At 40.0% G+C, this 20,788-nt stretch overlaps 1 protein-coding gene across 1 annotated transcript; it reads right to left on the bottom strand.

Annotated features, from left to right (window-relative positions):
• Positions 1-41: 41 nt before the first annotated feature.
• prrg2 (proline rich Gla (G-carboxyglutamic acid) 2) lies at positions 42-17,820 on the bottom strand. The gene is made up of 7 exons (XM_036148583.1): positions 17,629-17,820; positions 17,441-17,537; positions 9,694-9,866; positions 6,595-6,628; positions 4,685-4,817; positions 3,111-3,257; positions 42-249 (listed from the first exon to the last, which is right to left on the bottom strand). The coding sequence occupies exons 1-7, from the start codon at positions 17,668-17,670 to the stop codon at positions 210-212; spliced, it is 666 nt and encodes a 221-aa protein (XP_036004476.1). The 5' UTR covers positions 17,671-17,820; the 3' UTR covers positions 42-209.
• Between the last annotated feature and the right edge of the window lie 2,968 nt (positions 17,821-20,788).

The following is a 20,788-nucleotide window of genomic DNA, read 5'->3' as shown; positions in this document are numbered from 1 at the left end:
CCCCACCCTCCAAAAAAAAAAAGCATCACATGAACACGAACTCCAGTGTACACATTGTTTAACCAGGAGTGAGCATCCTGGGGCCTGTGTTTTAACATAAATACACACTCATCATGACACAACAAGCAACAGGAAACACAGGGATAGCAAAGTTCACTCAGATCGCCACCAGGTACAGAAAAAAGACGCTCCCAGGGCCACATCTCTCATTAGTTGTCTCCTGGTTCAGCGGGCTCCGATGGCGCCCCCCTGTGGTCAGAGAAAGGATGTGTCATAATTGAGGGTAGAGAGGAGAGTGTGGTTCTCTACATGTTAAAAGATGATGTGTGTGACATGACGGAAGCAGAACGCAGCACAAAACTTCCATCAAATGCATTCATATACCGATCAGGCAGGCGTAACATCATCACCATGCATATGGCCACAGTCCAGTGTCCACGCAGACTGGACCACAGAACAATGGAGGAAGGTGGTTTGGTCTGATGAACGATATTTTCTTCTGTGTTAGGTGGATAGCAGGGTGTGAGGGAACCTATCACTGGGGAACACGTGGCACCAGGATGCACAGTGAGAAAAAGGCCTCAGCCGTGGGGTCAGTGGGACGGGCTGTACTATATTCTGCTGGTAAACCTGGAGTCCTGCGTGTCTGTTACTTTGACTTATCCCAGACAGTGTTGCAGACTACGTATGGCAACCAGTCAGCAACAGTCAAAGAACAGCAATACAACCTACACCCCATCTCTAGACATAAAAAGTCATCCTTATCCTTATTCTAAATACAGTAGTACTTTTACGTTCAGAAATCTAAATGTTAATTTCACCAGTGTACACCAAGCATCTGGGGCAATTCACTATGTATACCACGTATTTAGGTTGGCAAGGAAGCTTGTTCCTGATAAAGAATATTTCACCTGTATGGAGGTGTAGAGAAACATTGTCTTTAATCATTGTGCTACACTGAGCTCAACTAGAGCATGAGAAGTTACTCGCAGGTAACTGAGAAAAGAACTGGAATGTTTCAAATGTACACATTTCATATTTTGACTTAAATAAATATTAATTGCAACTATTTTGTATTTTATCTTTAAATTTTATCGAGATGAGAGAGGTACAAAGCTTGAATGTTGGATATGCACAGTATAGTACCATCCAAAAGTATACACACCTCTTAAACTTTTCCCTTTTTTCCCCTCTTCAACCAAACTTTGATGTAGGCTACTTAAGATTTTATCTGACATTTCAACACACCAAGAAGTGCAGAACTGTGAAGTGAAAGAGAAATAATGTACGCTTTTGGAATTTCTGAAAGATAAAAATCACAATTTGTATATTTGTATTCAGCCAATCTGAGTCAACATTTTGTAGCAGCTCTTGTTTCTTGTAAAATGTCAGTTTTTCACATGTAGGTCTGGACTTTGACTGGACCATTCTAACATAAATCTACTTTAGTCTAAAGTATGCTGACACTAACATGTCTCTCTGTGGGAATGGGTGACATATAATCTTAGTGTTTTTCATGTAGGTCAAGAAGTTTGGTGTTGGTCTCCTCTGAGCAGGGCAGAATTTGTTGTGTCTCCTACATAGCCTGTAACAACTGAACTGCCATGAAGGCCAGATTTGAGTCCATGGTGACTAATGGTTGTCCTGTTGACTGATTCTTCCACATGAGCTGTGCAGCTCCTATAGAGTTACCATGAGCCTCTTAGTCACTTGTCTGCTAACTCCTTGTCTGGTTTGTCCAGAGATGGGCTGACACGTTTTGGTAAATTTGCAGTTGTGTCATACTTTGCTATACAGCTTTGAATTACTCACAGTTGTATTCCATTTACCAAACTGGTTGCTTCTGAAGGCAATGAGTTACCCTGGATTTTATTCAGAGGTATCGTGGTAAGTCGGCTCAAGCCATATGACTGCCACACTTGTCATACATTTGTTTGTACAGTATAGTATACTCTACTTAGTATAATAAATAGTAAAAAAAGAAAAGAAAAGAGAGATAGCAATAAAGTTAGATTTTCCTAAATCACTTGAAAATATCTGCAACGGCCTAAACCTTGTGATCGTTACATTATGAAATGGGGAAAGGTTTGAGGGACTTGAGGTCTGATGATATCAGTCCACTGTACACCAGGTGGCATAGTTTTTCCACTGAAAACGCTGCACATTTCTGGGAACATTACACAACTGATAAACACACCAGTCACTGGTTCTTGGAAAATGCATCTGAATGAACTCTCTCCTACAGGGCGTTCACTGTTCTAGGGCAGGCATGGAACTGTTCCCTGGTCTCCTACAGGACACATTCAACAAAGTTACTTTGTTTTTGTTGTTCTCGTGATTGAATTGAAGCTGGACTGTTTTTTTTTTACTTTAATTTTCCAGATCAGCAAGCCTCATCTCTGATATTTGTCTGTCTCCTTTAAATGTTTAGAGGTAGCAATCCAGTCACTGCATCGCTGGCTTTCAGAACGTCCTGCTGTATGACTTTTAAAAAAAAAAAAAAAAAAAAAAAAAAAGCTGCACTATACAGAGGAATTCAAGAATATACTCCTGCTGTAAAATGTTTGTGTTAAAATACAATAACAAATGTTTCAGAGGAAATTAGCTGATATAGATTTTTATAAATTACAGTGAAACACGGTTAGTCAGACGATCAAAATATCAAGTTAGAAATATTAAGAACGAATTTATTAATTGTTCCTTAAAACTAGAAGGAAGTGCTTTTAATTTGAAACAGGAAATGGAACCGTGGCACGTTTTGTTCATAAGATTTTTATGGCATGTCCGTTTTGTTATGTGCCATCTAATTGGCTTCTACAGACAGTGTCTGTCTCTTCAGCTCCATGTAGAAATTTTTTTTACACTGCACTATTGTGAGCAGATTAAGAGCTGAAAATAAGATGCCTCCTAATACCGTTCAATTGTGCATAATATCACTTTTTTATTGATGCTACACAGTATACATGTGTAGTACTATTTACCATAACTATAGGGATGTGTTATTGCCACTAAATAAATGAAACCACTTGCTTTTCTCACCCTGAGTTGGGACCGTCTGCAACATGTATTGGACATAGTGAACATCTGTGCATGTTGTCTTCCCCACTTACCCTGAATAAGGTGGTGGGGGGGCATCATGCTGCCCACTCTGGTGCAAAGCATCATTATAGCTGGGTAAAGGTGGTGGTGGGATCATCACAGACAGGGGCATCGCCTCTGGGACTGGGCCCGCCTCTCCTGCTATTCTTACTGGAGCACTGGAGCAAAAACACAAAATAAAAATCAAGTACAGACAAAAATACTGAAGGAATTTACCAGCAAAACAATAGATTGAAAACAATCGATTGTCCAGTGGAAATAAATAACTGTTTTTCTAAATCAGACAAAAGTGAATTCACTTTATAAACCAATGAAATGATGCAGGTTAATGCAACTAAGAAATACTTTATAATAACCACAAAGAGAAGAAATGTCAGAAGAACTTGGCCGCTATACATACAGGCAGACTTGTTGGCTTCCTGGCAAAGACAAGTTAAATTCACCCTTTATAGCAGCACCATACATTCATGTTTCAAAATCAAACCTTTATTGGAGCAATTTTTATTCAATGGAGAAGAAAATTCTACATTAAAGATGGCTAGTATCATGACTTTACAAATTTCTACGGCAGTAGCTCACTCTGGTGGTGTTCAAAGGTTTTCCAATTACATGATCGCTCCCTGTTGGCTTGTTATATTTTATTAATGTGTTTTAAGGTGACATGATATGCCAATGCAACACAGGAGCAACGTGACTCAAGTTGATGTAAAGCGAGGCAACAGTTTCTAGCAAAGCAAAAGCCACAATTAATGAGCTCAACACACAATTAATGAGCTCTCCATTCATTTCCTAGGAATCTTCTGCGATGAGGCGACAATCGCTTGCCCTCTTCCAGCCAAGCGACCAATAAAATGTGTGTGAAAATTTGAGATCATACACGTCATGGCACACATGCAAAACGACAGTTGCTGGAGTTGAAAAATCGGAACTTTTGTGTCTTGTCGCGTCGTGACAACCAATCAGGAACTGCATGTGGCTGTGACGTGGGGTGAAGACTGCAGGGGAGACAAAACTGTTTTCATTCCACATGGAAGAAAAGCTGATAATGGCATTCTGCGGTCGGCCTGAATTGTATGACCCAACCTGTTCGTTCTACCAAGACAAGTCCAGAAAGGACCAAGCCTGAAGAGGAGTGAGTGAGGAGACTGGAGTGGCGCCCGTTGCCTCGCTTTCTATTGCATTGCTCATGTGTTGCACTTGTACATTGGGATAACGTAACTCTGTCGCTCGGCCGCCACATTCACGTTCTGTGTGAATGCAGCTTAAAAGTTCCGCGGTAATTCTGTCATCGCCTTTGTTCTAAATATTAAGTCTTTGACAAAAATGATTTCTTGTTGCTCTAAAAAAAGCTCTTAAACTAAACGTTGGATTTTTTGATATTTTTCTGTGAAAGATTATGGTGCAACAATAAATGGAATTTATTTTACCATGGGTGCCAACAAATTTTTTCATAATTTGATCATTACTTGAGGAAATAACATCCTTCTCAAACATCAGAGTCAGCTTTGTTTAAAAGGTGTCTTCATTTTGAATTTTGAACTGAGCAAATATTTGTCAAATATTTCCCACTTTGACATGAACGTACCGGCCCGACCTCATCCCAGGCTTCTTCTTGTTTCTGTAGCAGTAGACTCCGAGGACTGTGGCGATGATAGCTGTGACCACGATGGCCATGATTCCTGCCACCAACCCAGAAACGTCCACCCTGGAGTCAGTTGCTTCAAAAACAAAATGCTTGTTACAAATACAAGTTCTCATTCAAGTTCTCGCATTGCTGCACGCTATCGAGCTGATCTGCTTGTATCATGAGAGAAACTGGATTTTCACTGTGAATTTTGCCATCTGCTGGATGATATTAACTGCAAGCTCATCTGATAAACAGGTTTAACCAAGTTTTGAATGATTTGATTGTTTCATTTGAATTTTCTGTTTGATAACCCACGATTTTACTCAGATTTTTGGACTTTTTCCAGAGCTAGAAGTAATTTGGAACAGTGGGTTTTAATTTTACTTCTGTGTCAAGGCTTGAGCTATGAATGAATGAATGAAAGGGATTTATTTCAGACAATTAACAAATTACATTTAACAAATGATAATAAAAATATAAATTTTCTAAATTAACAAATAATAATACAATAAATTCATTAATTTTCAGAAATACTTCAAACAGCTAAAGAGAGTATCTCATTGTACATTATATGCAGAGTTGCCAAGCAAAATAACAGTTAAGTAGATACCTGCTGAAGAGGCTTTAATAAAATACACCAGCAATTACAAAAGTTCTCTGTTTGATCAATCTACCCTCAACTTTTTCTGATAATCTTTGTTTTTTTGTGTGTCATTCACTGCTTTGAAGAGATATGTTTGTTTGTTTGTTTTTTTTACCAAATAAGGATGAAAGTTTGTGCTTGGGGTTAGAGAGACTGCTGAATAGTTATATTTAACTATCAGTAAAATGTATTTTATGTAAAGGAATGGATATAGAAGTATAGCTTGTTAAAATCTCTCTCAGCTTTACTATAATGACAATTTCCACTGTAACATTGTATTAATCACGATTAATTCTGACCAAATCTACTTATGATATACCTTTGTCCAGCATGATAGCATTCTGCACTTTATTGGCATGCAGTAAAGTAATGCATGACTTTTGTAATGTACAGTAAGAGATTGTGCTGGTTCAATTCCCTGGTCCGACCCGTCCAACCTCTGTCACCCTAAGACAAAGAATATTCAGTGGTCTGATGAGACAATGAAGAAACCTTTAGGAGGGATTTTGTCCCATTACATCTGACCAGAATACCATTGATATATAGATTTTAATTTTAGAAAAATGTTGATTATCATTGCTCATCATTGCTCTTCCACTTTACACTTACTCACTAGTTATTGTTGGTCAACAACCTAAACTCCAAATTAAACACATTGAGGGTTGTGGTTATAACGTGACTAAATGTGAAAAAGTCTAAGCAATAGGACTCATTTTCTAGGTCTAGTTCAAGTTTTCCAGTAACTCAAGTGGCTTTATTGATCAGGGTGGAGCAGTCCAATGGGTTAAAGGTCACAATAATCCAACCATGGTCTCAAGCCGCCTGAGTTTTGCCGAGGTTTCTTATGCTTTTGTGAGTACTAACACTCCTCTGAAGCATCAGCCGATCAGTGAAAGAAGGTTTAAGTGCTAAGCCACAATCCATATTTGGCTTGAAAGAATAAACTTTTGTAGAATTCCCCTTTTACACACATTCATCTGATAGATAAGTAGAACTCGAAATGAGCTAGATCTGCTTTCTGAAAAGGTACCCTATGATGTTACTGCTTGTGAAGAAGTGCTAGAAAAATAATTGAATGAATTGGTTGTAAACTCTTCCAGAGATGTGTTGCCAAGTTCAGTGCAGTGAAAATGTATTTGTAACTTTAAATGTTGTACATTTATTTCAGGTGAGACCAAGCTAAAGGCATCCATTAAAAAGAGTGAAGAAGTATTGCTTGTCTTACCATGATTGTTTGTATAGTCCTTCCAATAGTCCATCTGAGAAAAGATGAAAACAAGTGTTTCGTAAAAAATATTCTGATTGTGTTCTCCTTAAAACTTTTTCCATTCTCTCCTTTTTCAGATTAATCTGTAGGATCAATTTGTTGATGGATCTTCGCTCCGAGCAATACCAACTTTAACTGAACCTCTGGGATAGTTAGATGTGAAAACCAGAATTTCCCCTTCCTCGGCTCTAGTTAATCCCAAAGGTGTTGAACAAGATTAATGTCAGCTGTGCAGACCTGTCAAGTTTCTCTACACCTCCAACGTTATACACCTACTACCATGGAAGTGACTGGAACAACATAGGTAATCACAGTTATTACTCGCAGTTGAAGATGCCATCATACACCTGCTTCAAAAAACTGGAGAATCTGTCTCCAAGAAGGGACAGAGCAGACTTTACTTCTGAGGAAGCTTGTTTACAGCAATATGCTGCATGACTTCTATAAGTTTGTTGTCGAGAGTGTGATCTCTACTGCCATCAGCAGCATCAGAGCAACTCACTCTCTGAAAACTCAGGAGATGATTTTTACAAAGAAAAATTCTTCATACTCTTTCCACCTCTGGTTATACCTGTCAGCATGTCCTGGCAGTTTCTTTTTCTACCTTTGAGCTACAGACATTTGTGATCAGCTCTGGCACACCACTCCGGTGTCTAGTGTATCCCCCACCTGAGTTTAAGAAAGATTTTATTCAAGACTTTACAGACTTTGTCACAGGCCTATTGTTGATCTCTGATAAATTTTTGATTGTTGGGGATTTCATTATTCATGTTTACTGTGAATCCAGACCACCTTTTATATTTGATTTATTCTTTTAATATGGAACCAGCAGCGTATGCCTCAACACATGAGGAAGGATTCCTCTACAAATCTAGAGGAATCCTACCTAATCTGAACAATAACATTCTACTGTTGTATAAAAAGACCCTTCCCAGAGTTAGAGCAGCATATTTTTCATCATTAATAGAGGAGAATAAAAAAAATGTCCTAGGTTTCTCTTTAGTACAGTTGCCAAACTTACCCAGAGTCATAGCTCTGTTGATGAATCCATTCCCTTAGCTCTCAGCAATAATGACTTTATGGGATTCTTTATAAATAAAATGTATTCTATTAAAAATAAAATAATTGGCATCCTACCAAACATGATTACCTCGTCCTCAGTAAGTGAGGCAGCGTTGGAGCAATCTTTTAAACCTGAATTGTTTTTGAACTGTTTAGACACTGTAGAGCTTTCTGAGTTATCACAAATTTCATCTAAACATTCAACTTGTATTTTTGACATTATCCCAACCAGGAGTGATTCTGAAAGACTAGCCAATGCATTTGTTAATTCAAGGCTGAACTATTGTAATTCTTTACTATCAGGAAGTCCACAAAATGCAGTTCAAAGCCTTCAGCTGATCCAAAATGCTGCAGCAAGAGTTCTGATGAAAATGAACAGGAGGGATCAAATTTCTCCTATTTTAGCTTCCCTTAATTGGCTTCCTGTCAAATCAAGAATAGAATTTAAAATTCTTCTCCTAACGTATAAAGCCCTTAATAATCAAGCTCCATCATATATCAGAGCTCTGATTACCCCGTATGTTCCTAACAGAGCACTTCGCTCTCAGACTGCAGGTCTGCTGGTGGTTCCTAGAGTCTCTTAAAGTAGAATGGGAGAAAAATCCTATCAGTTATCAGGTTCCTTTCTTGTGGAACCAACTCCCAGTTTTGGTCCGTGAGGCAGACACCCTGTTTACTTTTAAGACTAGGCTTAAAACTTTCCTTTTTGACAAAGCTTATAGTTAGAGTGGCTCATGTTACTCTGAGCTACCTCTATAGTATGCTGCTATAGGCTTAGGCTACTGGAGGACATCAGGTTCTATTTTTCTCACTCTGCCAAGGTCTCCTATTGTTATCCAATTCCCATTGTTTGTTGTTATTTCAACTTTTAACTTTTTGTCTTCATAGTAGGTACAACTGATCTGCCGATCGTGCAGACAATATTTAAATCTATCTGCCTGTAACCTTAAATAACAGCCAGTCTGCTGTAATAATGTTACAGGATTGTTTTAGGAAGGTACAGGCATAGTTGAGATGGAATTTCTTTAACCTAAATGAAGATAAAACCAAGATCCTGAGCTTCAGACAAAGTAATCCCCTACATGGTCATTACATTGTAATTGGTCCCCTGTCCTCCTACTGACACCCTTTTGTGAAAGATTTGGGTGTGATGGTTGATCTATTGTTAAATCAGCTGTATTAACCAAGCCAGCTTTTTCATCTGAGGAATATTATCTTCCTCATACTGACTTTGAAAGATCAATCCACGCATTTATAACATCGCGTTTGGATTACTGTAATTCTCTGTAGTTAGGGTTGGACCAACGTTCCCGTCTGCAGAGTGTTCGAAACAATACAGCCCACTTGCTGACCAGAACAAAGAGGTGTGAATCTTTCCCTCCTGTTTTTTTGTACTTTTGCACTACATTAGCTCACTGTTGGGTTTTGGGTGAAATTTAAGATTTTGTTAACTGTTTTAGGTGTTGAAACTGTTTGTGCCTATCTTATTTAAATGAACTCTTGCTGCTCTACACCCCCTTCAGAACCCTGAGGTCAGCCGGCCAGCTTCTGTTGGCTGCATCTAAAGCCAGGTTAAAGTCCAGAGGTGATAGAGCCTTTTCTGCGGCAGCACACAGACTGTGGAATAGTCTCCCTTTATCTGCCAGGTTCTCTCAGTGCCTAGATCATCTTAAGTCCAGACTTTAAATGCATTTTATCTCCCTGGCCTCAACACTAGCTGGGATGAGATAAAATATGAAAGATGTATTTTATTGATCCCAGAATTGGGAAATTATCATAACTGTCATGAAATTGAAGCAGGGTATATCTTGGTTTTGTAATTTAAATAATATCTTCCCTCTTATACCATACCTATTTAATTACTAATTATACTGATATTTCTTATTTGATCTACACTTTTTTCTATCTGTGTGCAGTAACCATTGTAAAGTACTTTGGTCAGCTAAGGTTGTTGTGTTATATATTTAAACTTTGAATTGAATTGAATTGAATTACCGTTTGCTGATCATCCTCAAAAACTTCTCTAGCCTCCTCATAGTCGCAGATCTCTTCTATGCACTCCCTCTCCAAGTTGTCTTTCACCACCAGCTCAAAGTCCCACTTGTTATAGAGCAAGGAGCGAGACATGAAAGATGCTGCTGACTGCCCATCCAAAAACACTGGGCCTCCTGCAGGATTCAAGACAATTATAGATCAGTAAAGAAAAGCAGACAGACAAGCCTCATAAACCGATGACTGGAATGCTTAAATCCAGTGTTGTTTTCATGAATTGAGCTCACGTCTTTTAGAACCTTGAGCTGAACCATGCTGTTTTTGGGGGAACTTCATGGTTATTAAGCTCCTCTTGACATCATTTATCAGCACCCTCATAATGAACCAAAGATTTACACTATCTTTTTAGAATCAGAATCAGAAATACTTTAATAATCCCAGAGGGAAATTACAGTTCCAGTACAACCATCCATCACAAACATTTCGGGGGAACGACTGACTGAGGCCTTGCTGCCGAGGACCCCGCCTAACGCGGTTTCCATAAGGCGCTGCCATTAACTCTGTGGAAAGATAGGAGCCACATTTGGGGAGGGAGAGGAAAAAATACATATTTCACACTTTATCCTATTCCAGGATCCAGTTTGAGATATCAAAAAAACCTCGCACAAGAAAAGCACATATGACGAGGCAACATTTATGGAGGGGGTTAACCTTGAAGACTAGTCACATGAAGTTCGTATGTTGTTGTGGGCATCAGTTACGTGTGTGTGTTTGGGTGAATTATTTTTTTTTTTCCATGAACGCTGTCCAGAGGGCCATTGTCCTTGATATGATGGAAAGTTTATCAGCCGACGCCACAGTTCAGAAGCTTCCACAGATGTCCGCAGGGGAGGAGGGAGTGGGGGAGCAGCTCTGAGCTCTCTCGTCATAACATCCAGGGGAGTTTTATTGATAAGGGAAGCATAATCCAAATACACAATCACATCCAGATTTTATCCCATCTCCCCTTTGAGTTCAACCACCGAAGCCAGTCTGCGTTCCAGCGCATCCAGCTTGCAGCTCTGCTCCTCCAACTTACGGGTCTGCTCGTTCACCGCCTTAGTGATCGCGTCATATGCAGCCGGCAGCCTGATCAAGGCCCTAATTGCTACTGACATCCGATGAATTTGCCAATACATCAAAAATCCACCAAATCCAATTTGCAGAAATCCAAGTACCATGAATCCAAACATGTATACGTCTTCCACATCCTCAACTGACAAAATCGAAAACACACCATTTTGCATTCACTCCAAGAATCTTCGGTGTATCTCACGAAGGACAAGACGGGTCCCCTCTTCCCTACCTTCCCGTTGAAAAAATTTGATCAATAGCATTGAGAGATCAGCTTACCAGATCCATAGTTTTCAGAGTTGGGGTGATATGAAGATAGCGCTCAGAAAGACAAGACACAGCAGCAGCGGGCGGGGGGGGGGGGGGGGGGGGGGGGGGCGGTTGTCGGAGCAGAGAGAAAAAGCGACTGTCTCCAAAGAGAGAGAGAACAGGATTGAAATTTGGACATTTTATGGAGAACAAGCCACGGCATGTACTCTAGAGGCTTACACTGTGCCTGATAAGTGTGTGAAGGCAGCATGTGTGGATCTATATTAGTATTTTAGCCTGCTTCATTTTGGGGTTAGTGATTAATCCACTAGTTGCCTGCAGGTTGTGCAAAACCACTGAGCTATATTATACACTGGAGTGCTGATTTTGGCGAAAAAAATGAAGTCACTGGCCGCCATCTTGCTACTCCCTACTGTCACAGAATCCCATAGAATTTGTAGAATTTGGTTGCAACAACAAGCAGTTTTCTGGCTGTGTAAAAACGTTTCATACGTAATTCTACAGTCAGTGGATGTACTAACACTATCAACTACTAGGAAATTAGGTGCTGAAATATTTTACATGTTATTCGTATTAAATATATATATATATATATATATATATATATATATATATATATATATATGTATATATATATATACAGGGGTTGGACAATGAAACTGAAACACCTGGTTTTAGACCACAATAATTTATTAGTATGGTGTAGGGCCTTCTTTTGCGGCCAATACAGTGTCAATTCGTCTTGGGAATGACATATACAAGTCCTGCACAGTGGTCAGAGGGATTTTAAGCCATTCTTCTTGCAGGATAGTGGTCAGGTCACGACGTGATGCTGGTGGAGGAAAATGTTTCCTGACTCGCTCCTCCAAAACACCCCAAAGTGGCTCAATAATATTTAGATCTGATGACTGTGCAGGCCATGGGAGATGTTTAACTTCACTTTCATGTTCATCAAACCAATCTTTCACCAGTCTTGCTGTGTGTATTGGTGCATTGTCATTCTGATACACGGCACCTCCTTCAGGATACAATGTTTGAACCATTGGATGCACATGGTCCTCCAGAATGGTTCGGTAGTCCTTGGCAGTGACGCGCCCATCTAGCACAAGTATGAGGCCAAGGGAACGCCATGATATGGCAGCCCAAACCATCACTGATCCACCCCCACGCTTCACTCTGGGCATGCAACGGTCTGGGTGGTACGCTTCTTTGGGGCTTCTCCACACCGTAACTCTCCCGGATGTGGGGAAAACAGTAAAGGTGGACTCATCAGAGAACAATACATGTTTCAAATTGTCCACAGCCCAAGATTTGCGCTCCTTGCACCATTGAAACCAACGTTTGGCATTGGCACGAGTGACCAAAGGTTTGGCTATAGCAGCCCGGCCGTGGATATTGACGCCGTGGAGCTCCTGACGGACAGTGTTGGTGGAAACAGGACAGTTGAGGTGAACATTTAATTCTGCCGTGATTTGGGGAGCCGTGGTTTTATGTTTTTTGGATACAATCCGGGTTAGCACCCGAACATCCCCTTCAGACAGCTTCCTCTTGCGTCCACAGTTAATCCTGTTTGATGTGGTTTGTCCTTCTTGGTGGTATGCTGACATTACCCTGGATACCGTGGCTCTTGATACATCACAAAGACTTGCTGTCTTGGTCACAGATGCACAAGCAAGACGTTTACCAACAATTTGTCCTCTTTTGAACTCTGGTATGTCACCCATAATGTTGTGTGCATTCCCATATTTTGACCAAAACTGTGCTCTTACCCTGCTAATTGGACCTTCACACTCTGCTCTTATTGATTCAATGTGCAATTAATGCATATATATATATATATATATATATATATATATATATATATATGCTAAATATTTCAGCACATGACTTTCTCAGTACTTGATAGTTTTAGTACATAACATAAAAGTATATGGCATTTGACATTTTTAAGTTTTAAGCCCCCACTGAACATGAGAAAATTATTGTTATTCGATGCTGGGGGGAAATAGGGAGTACCAATATGGTGGCTGGTGGCTTCAATGCGACTCGTTCTAACAGCGGGCGATTAGCACTCCAGTGTATAATATAGCTCAGTGTGCAAAACGCTGCAGCTTAACTTTTAACAGGAACAAGAAAGCACAAACACATTATCCACATTTTAACATCTCTTGCTTCCTTTACACTTCATGGACTTTTTAAATGTCCTAATGGCCTGGGCTTCCTTACTTCTGAGTTGCTACAGCTACACTACATAAACCTGCCCAGTCCCTTAGGTCCTCCAACCTAAGGCAACTGCTCAATGTACCAAAAATCAAGCTTAGACCCAGGGGGGACGGTGCTGTTGCTGTAGCTGCCCCAAAGGTATAGAATAATCTAGCTTTGCATGTCAGACTGGCCTCTTCTCTTTCTGAGTTTAAGCCTCTTCTTTAAACATATTTACTTGCTAAAGCCTTTTGTACATCCTGAGAGGCTGACTCTATTTTTTAAATATTTGATCTAGTTTTACTCATCTATTTTTAACTTGTCTAATTTTCTTTTCTGTAATTGTTAATATAATTTGCATATGAACAGCGGTTTATGCAGCAAGAAAATGTCAGCAGTCCGTGAACTGTGCATTCTTGATCGTGCTATAATAAAAAGGCTAAAAGGGACTGCATTAAAAAACTTTATCTAAATAGACACTATTCAGGTAAAGTATGTTTCCTTTTCAGTTGATGAAAACATCACAATATTTGAATGAAAGAAGCGGCTTGGAAATTCAGGTGTTCTAAAATAGCTGGCGAGCAAAAACAACAGAGGAGAATAAAATTATTAATTTCAGACTAATTCTAACAACTTGGTACAAAATATTTAGCTTCCAAACTCTAAAAATGAATTAATTAATTTTAAGTTAGCCGATCTGAATTTAGAACTAGTTCTTATGGTGCTGTGAAAGAGTTTTTACCCCACTACAGGTCACTTCTGTTTTGTTTTTTGTTTTGTTTTTTTTCAGATCATCAAATACATTTTACTTTTGAATAATCTGAGTAAACACAGAAAATACTTTTCAAATGACGATTTCATTCATTACGGGAAAAAAGTGATCCAAACCAACCTGGCGATGTGAAAAAAGTATGTTTAATTTCTCAGACAGGTTTGATTACTCAAACATGTCAGTAGAATTAGTTAAGGTCAGAGTTCGGTACTCAAAAATAGGAAACAGAGATTGGAGCTCCATTGGAGAGTTCCAAGGTCAAAACCACTGCTGGCCTGGAGAACAAAAAGCCCCATCTGATATTCTGTGGACTGATGAGACAGGTGAGTCCCACTGTGGTGATATTTTTGTTGCGGTGGTGGACCTGGGAGCAGACAGGAAAACCCCAAACCCATGTTGATTTTAATTAGATAAGTATTGAGGAACTGAGATGGCACAGGATAACCAGGGAAATAACTAACTGGAAAACAGCCAAGCAAGAGGAGCACACGCTTTCCTGAAGACACTGATTCTGGAAGACAGAGGAATCTGGCAAAGAAGTGGGGAAACTGGCAGGGTTTCATACTGAGAGTGGCAAGAGAACCAGGTATGACTAATCAGGACAACATAGAGCAGCTGAGTGAAAACATAACCAAGGGAAAGTGACTAATAAACATAAACAGTCACAAAGGGAACTAAACAGGACAAAAAGAATCTTACTAAACCCAATACAGAGCAGAACAGAAGAAGAAACTGAGACTCAACCAAATGGGCTAGGTATGAAAACCCTTGGCTGGTGAAACACTGAATAACTCTGTTGTTGTCACAGATTTTGAAGAGATCTCACCAAAAGACTATATCACACATTTAACAGCAGGGACCTGCTAACGGGGTCGCAGACCACAGAATTTATCAGTTCAGTTCTTTACTATCTCACAAGTGGAAATATGGTGCACACCACCAATCAAAGACAGTCAAAGCCTAAGCCACACATGTAAATAGCAAACGGGCTGAATTTATACAGTGCTTTTTGCTCATACTGACCAATTAAAGCGCTGTACACTGTATCCAAATTCACCCAATTACACTCACTAACGCGCACACATCCCTCCATCGATACGCAGATCACCGGATCTCTCCATAGTTACTCGTTCTATCCTGCAGCAGAATGACTTAACAGTCATATGTGTATAAATTATACAAAAAGGGGAGAAGATACACGCCTGTGGTGGCCTTGTAGATGACAACTGATTCCTGGATAGAATATCATTTGCATTTACTGCCTGCAGCCTACAGGTTAAGAAGTCTACATTTCATTTAACCACGTAAACATCAAGACTCAAAAGATGCAGGAGTTTGTTCACCAAGATGTGTGGCTGAATTGTGTTAAAAGCTGAAGTACAAATCACCAAGATGCTTGAGTAGATAATCCAAAAGAGTATCAGCAGTGTCCTCCACTCGTTTGTATCCCTGACAAGCAAACTGCAATGGGTCAGGCTGGCCCCATGCTTTATTATCAGTCAGCATTTCATAACAACAGAGGTCAAAGCTGACATCCAAAGATCATTACATTCTTTTGTAGATTTGTGTTTATGCCACCACTACAATTACGGGTCCCTTCCACAGCTTAGAACCATTAGCTAAATAAGAGACAGGTTAAACAGTTCTGTAAAAGCACCACAGAGTAGGTCTGCACAGAGTTTCAGGATCCTGTCAGAGCCTGTAACTTTCCTCATCTTCAATCTTTGGGCCACAGAGCCGACTGACTGATGGCAGGCTCAGAGAAAACGCAACATTTGTTCAGCAGTCTAAAAAGATCATTATGTATGTTTGTATTAAAGCATAGATAAAAATATGAATTGCTTTTGCAAGCTCCAACCTATCCTCAAAAAGTCCCCCACTTATATCCGTCGGCTAGTTAAATAACGGTTTTAATTATTCGCCAAGTCTGCAAAGCATTAGATCGTTGATATCAATCTGGGAGTTATTATTTCAATTTCACAGATAATTTGTATGACCTGAATTGTGAAAGATTCTTAATTATTCAAGAGTTTACAGAGATAATGAGATTTGCTGCTGTTTGTTTCAAGTGTTAATGGAACCCAGCAGTCTGACTAATTCGAAAATATATTTATAAATGTGCTGAAACCCAAGCTGGTTTGGGTGAGCTTCACACCGTGAGGTTCTGGGAGAGCAAGAGAATCAGAACCCTGCAAACAGAGACCAGTGGACAACATAGCTGGTAAAGGTTTAATCCCAGTAAGGTACAAGGAGACAATAAAACCGAAGGTCAATCTTAACAATAAAACGTAAATTAAGTTGTTCTTCAAAAAGAGGTTTCTCTTCTAAAGGTTCACAAAAATAGTTCATAAAATGCCAAAACCCGGGATGAACCCATTACTTCTGTCATGATTTAGGTTTTTGTTTGTTTGTTTGTTTGTTTTGGACCTTTTCTAGAATCAGCCTGTCACCTCTCAGCCACTAGCCACTGTCCAATCAGCTCTGCTCACCTGTTCACATGCCTACGTTTACCTGCCACAGTTGTCCACTCACTGCCAGAACATCTTGTCCTGCCTCTTGTCCACTGCTGCCGTGTTTCTACCAGCTCCTGCGTGCTCTGCCAGCTGGACTCTAGTTCCCAGCTCATGTTCAGCTCTCACTGATGTTTGCTTTCAGTGGCTGCATGCTACTTAAAGTCTGCCTTGTTCCCTGTGAGTTCCAGCTGCTCGCTCTGCCCGTTCTGGTGGTTCCACGGTCTGCGTCGTCCGTTCTGGTCTTCTCCTGTTTTCGTCTCTGGTTCTGGTCAGTCCCTGCCTTCATCACTGGTTTGTTCCGTCATTTCCTTTTACCCCCGGTCAGCCTGGTTCTGCTTGCCTTCCTCGTCAGCCACTGCTCACCTGTCAAGTTCGGTTCTGCCTGCCTGCTTTGTTAACCACTACTCATCTTTTTTTCTTTTTTCTTTTTTTTATGTAACTTTGTCTGGCTTAATATTGGGTTCTTTAGTAAAATGACTATTTCCTTAAAAGGGGATTAAGACAGTTTAATTTAAAAGCACTAAAAACCCTACAATGAAGATATCAAATTTAAATGATCTAAGTTCATTTAATAAAAATGTAAAAACAATATGGGGCATAAAATTCACGGTCAAAATATCAACTGTGTGACATGTTCTAGTCATTCCCCAGCTGTTTGTTGTTCAGGGTCATTCACCTTCAGTTGTGCTGACTAAACACAGAGGGAAAGTGCTCATCGTTCCTCTATATCACTCTGTTTCCACCCATCCCACTTTGCATGGCAAGATCAGGATCTGATCCGGTCATGTGACGAGTACGGTTCTGTTTCTCCTCTCCGAGTTTATCTATTAAGTTAATGCCGTGTGTGAGATAGTTAAGTGGTAGAAGAGGATTGCTTTACCTGGTGCTTGTTGGTATCGGACATAGCAATGGCCCGTCTGGAGTAGAGACAGAACCACGATCCAGAGGGCTGGCAGGCCTGCCATCAAAGAAAACAGCTGGAGGGAAAACAGGAAAAACACGGAAAAGCATTTAGTGTAAATTCCTACGATTAGCAGAGTTTGGGAAAGAATAAGCTGGAGCACTCACCTGTCCAACACAGCTACACCCCCGGGCTTCAGACTGACCCATCCGTCAAAGCCTCAAATGATGATAACGTCTCTTACTCCTTTCAGACTTCTAGAAACACGGGAGTAGCAATGGAACCTCAGAGGGAGCTTTCTCGGTACTGGCAGGTAGGGTGACTCCAAACCTGTTCTGCAACATGCCAGCTGAAGGCAAGAAACTCACCAAACCTGTTTAGGCAGTGGCTGTTAATGACTCAGCTGGAAGCCAGACTGACACAACAGAGATGGCCCAGAGTAAACCATATCAGTTCTCCAGGTCAGCTCTATACACAAATACAAAACACGTACTGCTGGCATAGTGGTTGGTAGATCAGTGACTAAACATTTATGCAACCTGAAAACTTGACACATTTATTTCTGCAATAAGTCCACTTACAACAGAAACGAACACTTGTTTGCCTGTACCCATTTTAACAATGAAGAGGCTTGTGAAGCCGAGTGAACATCATTCCATAAGAACTATGGTAACACTTTACAATACGGTCCACAAAATTTGATTAACTACTAGGGTATGCCTCGGGAACTAATCATGTACTAATGGGTAGTTAACCAGTACTACCCATTAGTACAGTTGGTGTTCCCAGCCAAAGGCTGGGCTATGGCTGGGAACACATAGCCCAGCCTTTTTAATTGACTACTAGTTAGTTACCTGGGAAACAAAGCAGAGCTAATCAGGACTAATGGGTAGCTACCAAGGAAATCAAAGAGGAACGGACCAGTAGCTAATCGGTAGTTAACTGCTAGGTGGGGAATAACCCAGTACCAATGGTGCATTCATTGATACAGGGTTATTCAGAACCCACACAGAGAGTTTTTAGCCCTTTTTCTTTGGTAACAAACTAGTAGTCCTCTAATCAGGCTTGGCTGTATCTTGCCCAGTCTGTACTGGTTAACTACCCATTAGATTCAGATTCAGATTTAGATTAGATTCATTCCTCTTTGATTCCCTAATAAATAATGAGTAGTCCCCTGATAAGGCTGAGCAGTGTGGTCACCAGTAAGTACTGGTTAACTACCAATTGGTACATGATAGGTTCTCAATAAGGTAAACATTTTGTGTACTTTATTGTAAAGTGTTACAGACTAAACAATGCCTTAGTCACGCTGAAGCCACAAACCTCAATTATCTTAATGGGATTTTGTATAGCAGACGGACAAGTAGGGCAGAATTTTGTAGGGGGAGGAAAGCAATTCATATTTTTAAATATTTTTACAAAGAAAAATTTGTGTGCCAGTCATTTGTATTCAGCCCTCCTGAATCAGTCCTTTGTAGCACCTCCTTCAGTTGGGGATGTGAATGGGCTCTCAGACTGCAGGTCTGCTGGTGGTTCCTAGAGTCTCTAAAAGTAGAATGGGAGGCAGATCCTTTAGCTATCAGGCTCCTCTCCTGTGGAACCAACTCCCAGTTTTGGTCCGTGAGGCAGACACCCCGTCTACTTTTAAGACTAATCTCAAAACTTTCCTTTTTTGACAAAGCTTATAGTTAGAGTGGCTCATGTTACCCTGAGCTACCTCTATAGTTGTGCTGCTATAGGCTTAGGCTACTGGAGGACATTAAGAACAACTTCCATCTTGTCAGGTCATCAGTCTAGTTTGAAGAAATGGCACAGGCACATTTACAATCATTTATTATAAACAACACTGCATTTAATACCAGAAACGACTGTTCTGCCATTTTTATTGACTCCTTTTCCACTTAAGTCACATATTGAACATGTAAAGAAGTTGAGGATGAAACTAGGATTTTTTCCTTCAGAAATTGAGCTTATTTTAATGACCTTCCTGCCTACTGTGATGCTCCTCCTTCAGGGGCTGTCTTAAAACACAGGGCTTTACCAGTCACATTCCACCCCATGTTCATTCTATGTCTTTGCTGAGAGACACAATAATACGAATGAATATACACACTTGGGGTAATAAACTGGCACCCTTGATTTTAATGCTATATGGATATATAAAAATAAAAAAATCATGCAAAAAAACTTCTGATTCTCAGAAAAGTCACAACACAAGAAAAATGTTCCTAGAAATGTTTTATTGATGTTTAAACATGTAAGACTTTATTACAGAAAATTGATTATGTAAATTGCAGGTTATCATAGTTATAAATATGAAAACTCTTAAAAAAAAAAAAAAAACAGAAATGAAAAGTAGCACTTAGAAATGTGAATGTTTGGAAGTGCTTTATATGAGGTCATACGACTCCGTGTTGTGCTCGAATAAAATGCAGAAAAAGTGCCTGAACAGCTCCGTTCAACACCGCCTGATTGTCCAATGGTTGATCTAAGAATAAACACACGTTCTTTCTGATCTCCTGACACTGATGATAACATAGAATATGCTGACAATACTGGCGGAGAAGGAAACGGACTGTCTTCCTCTCCAGGGCAGTTACCTTAGCTGGAGTTTCATGTAAAGCTTTTAGCTATCTGTCACGTCTTTGGTTGCAAACTGAAATTGATCTTCCTAGATGAGACAGTTTCGCTGTCATGTAAGTTTGAAACCACCCCTGCCTTGTAAAAAAGCAACAGGAACGTGAGTAAACCTAAATGAGTGACACAATGACAGGTGAACCTATCACATTCATTTTGAAATGGAGACCATAAACACAATGCAGTCTGCAGCTCACAAAATTCAATAGAATAACTCTAAGCCACTTACTAATCAGAATACTAAGTGGGCTGTCGGTACCTTATTCTTTGAGAGTGATCATGTTCACAAGGAAAAACAAAACAAAACATAAAGCAGTTCACCAATCACCAACAAAAACATCAAGTAGGAAGTATATTTGCACGCTCAGCTTCTCACCCACCGTTTGAAATTACAAAGTTGTGTTTTTTTTGTGTTACCCTGAACCTTTATCTGTAGGAAGCAAATTTGTTTGTGTTGCCACTGCTGCTGCTGCTGTTTCAAATAATGCTGAGGAGGTTGCAGAGAGTTTCAGCACTGAAATCATAGCTGACAATTCTTTTTCCATATGTAATGAACCTCCAAACTCTGCAAAGCATTTTAAACATGCCGTGTCTCTACTGAAGAGAAGAGCAGCAGCTCTGATCAGGATTTCAACCCACCATTTTACAGCCACAACCTCTGATTTTTCACAGCAGTTACACTCTGAAACA

The sequence above is a fragment of the Fundulus heteroclitus genome, chromosome 16 (assembly GCF_011125445.2).
Source record: "Fundulus heteroclitus isolate FHET01 chromosome 16, MU-UCD_Fhet_4.1, whole genome shotgun sequence".
Lineage (NCBI taxonomy): Eukaryota > Metazoa > Chordata > Actinopteri > Cyprinodontiformes > Fundulidae > Fundulus > Fundulus heteroclitus.
This window is presented reverse-complemented; position numbering and strand designations above follow the sequence as displayed.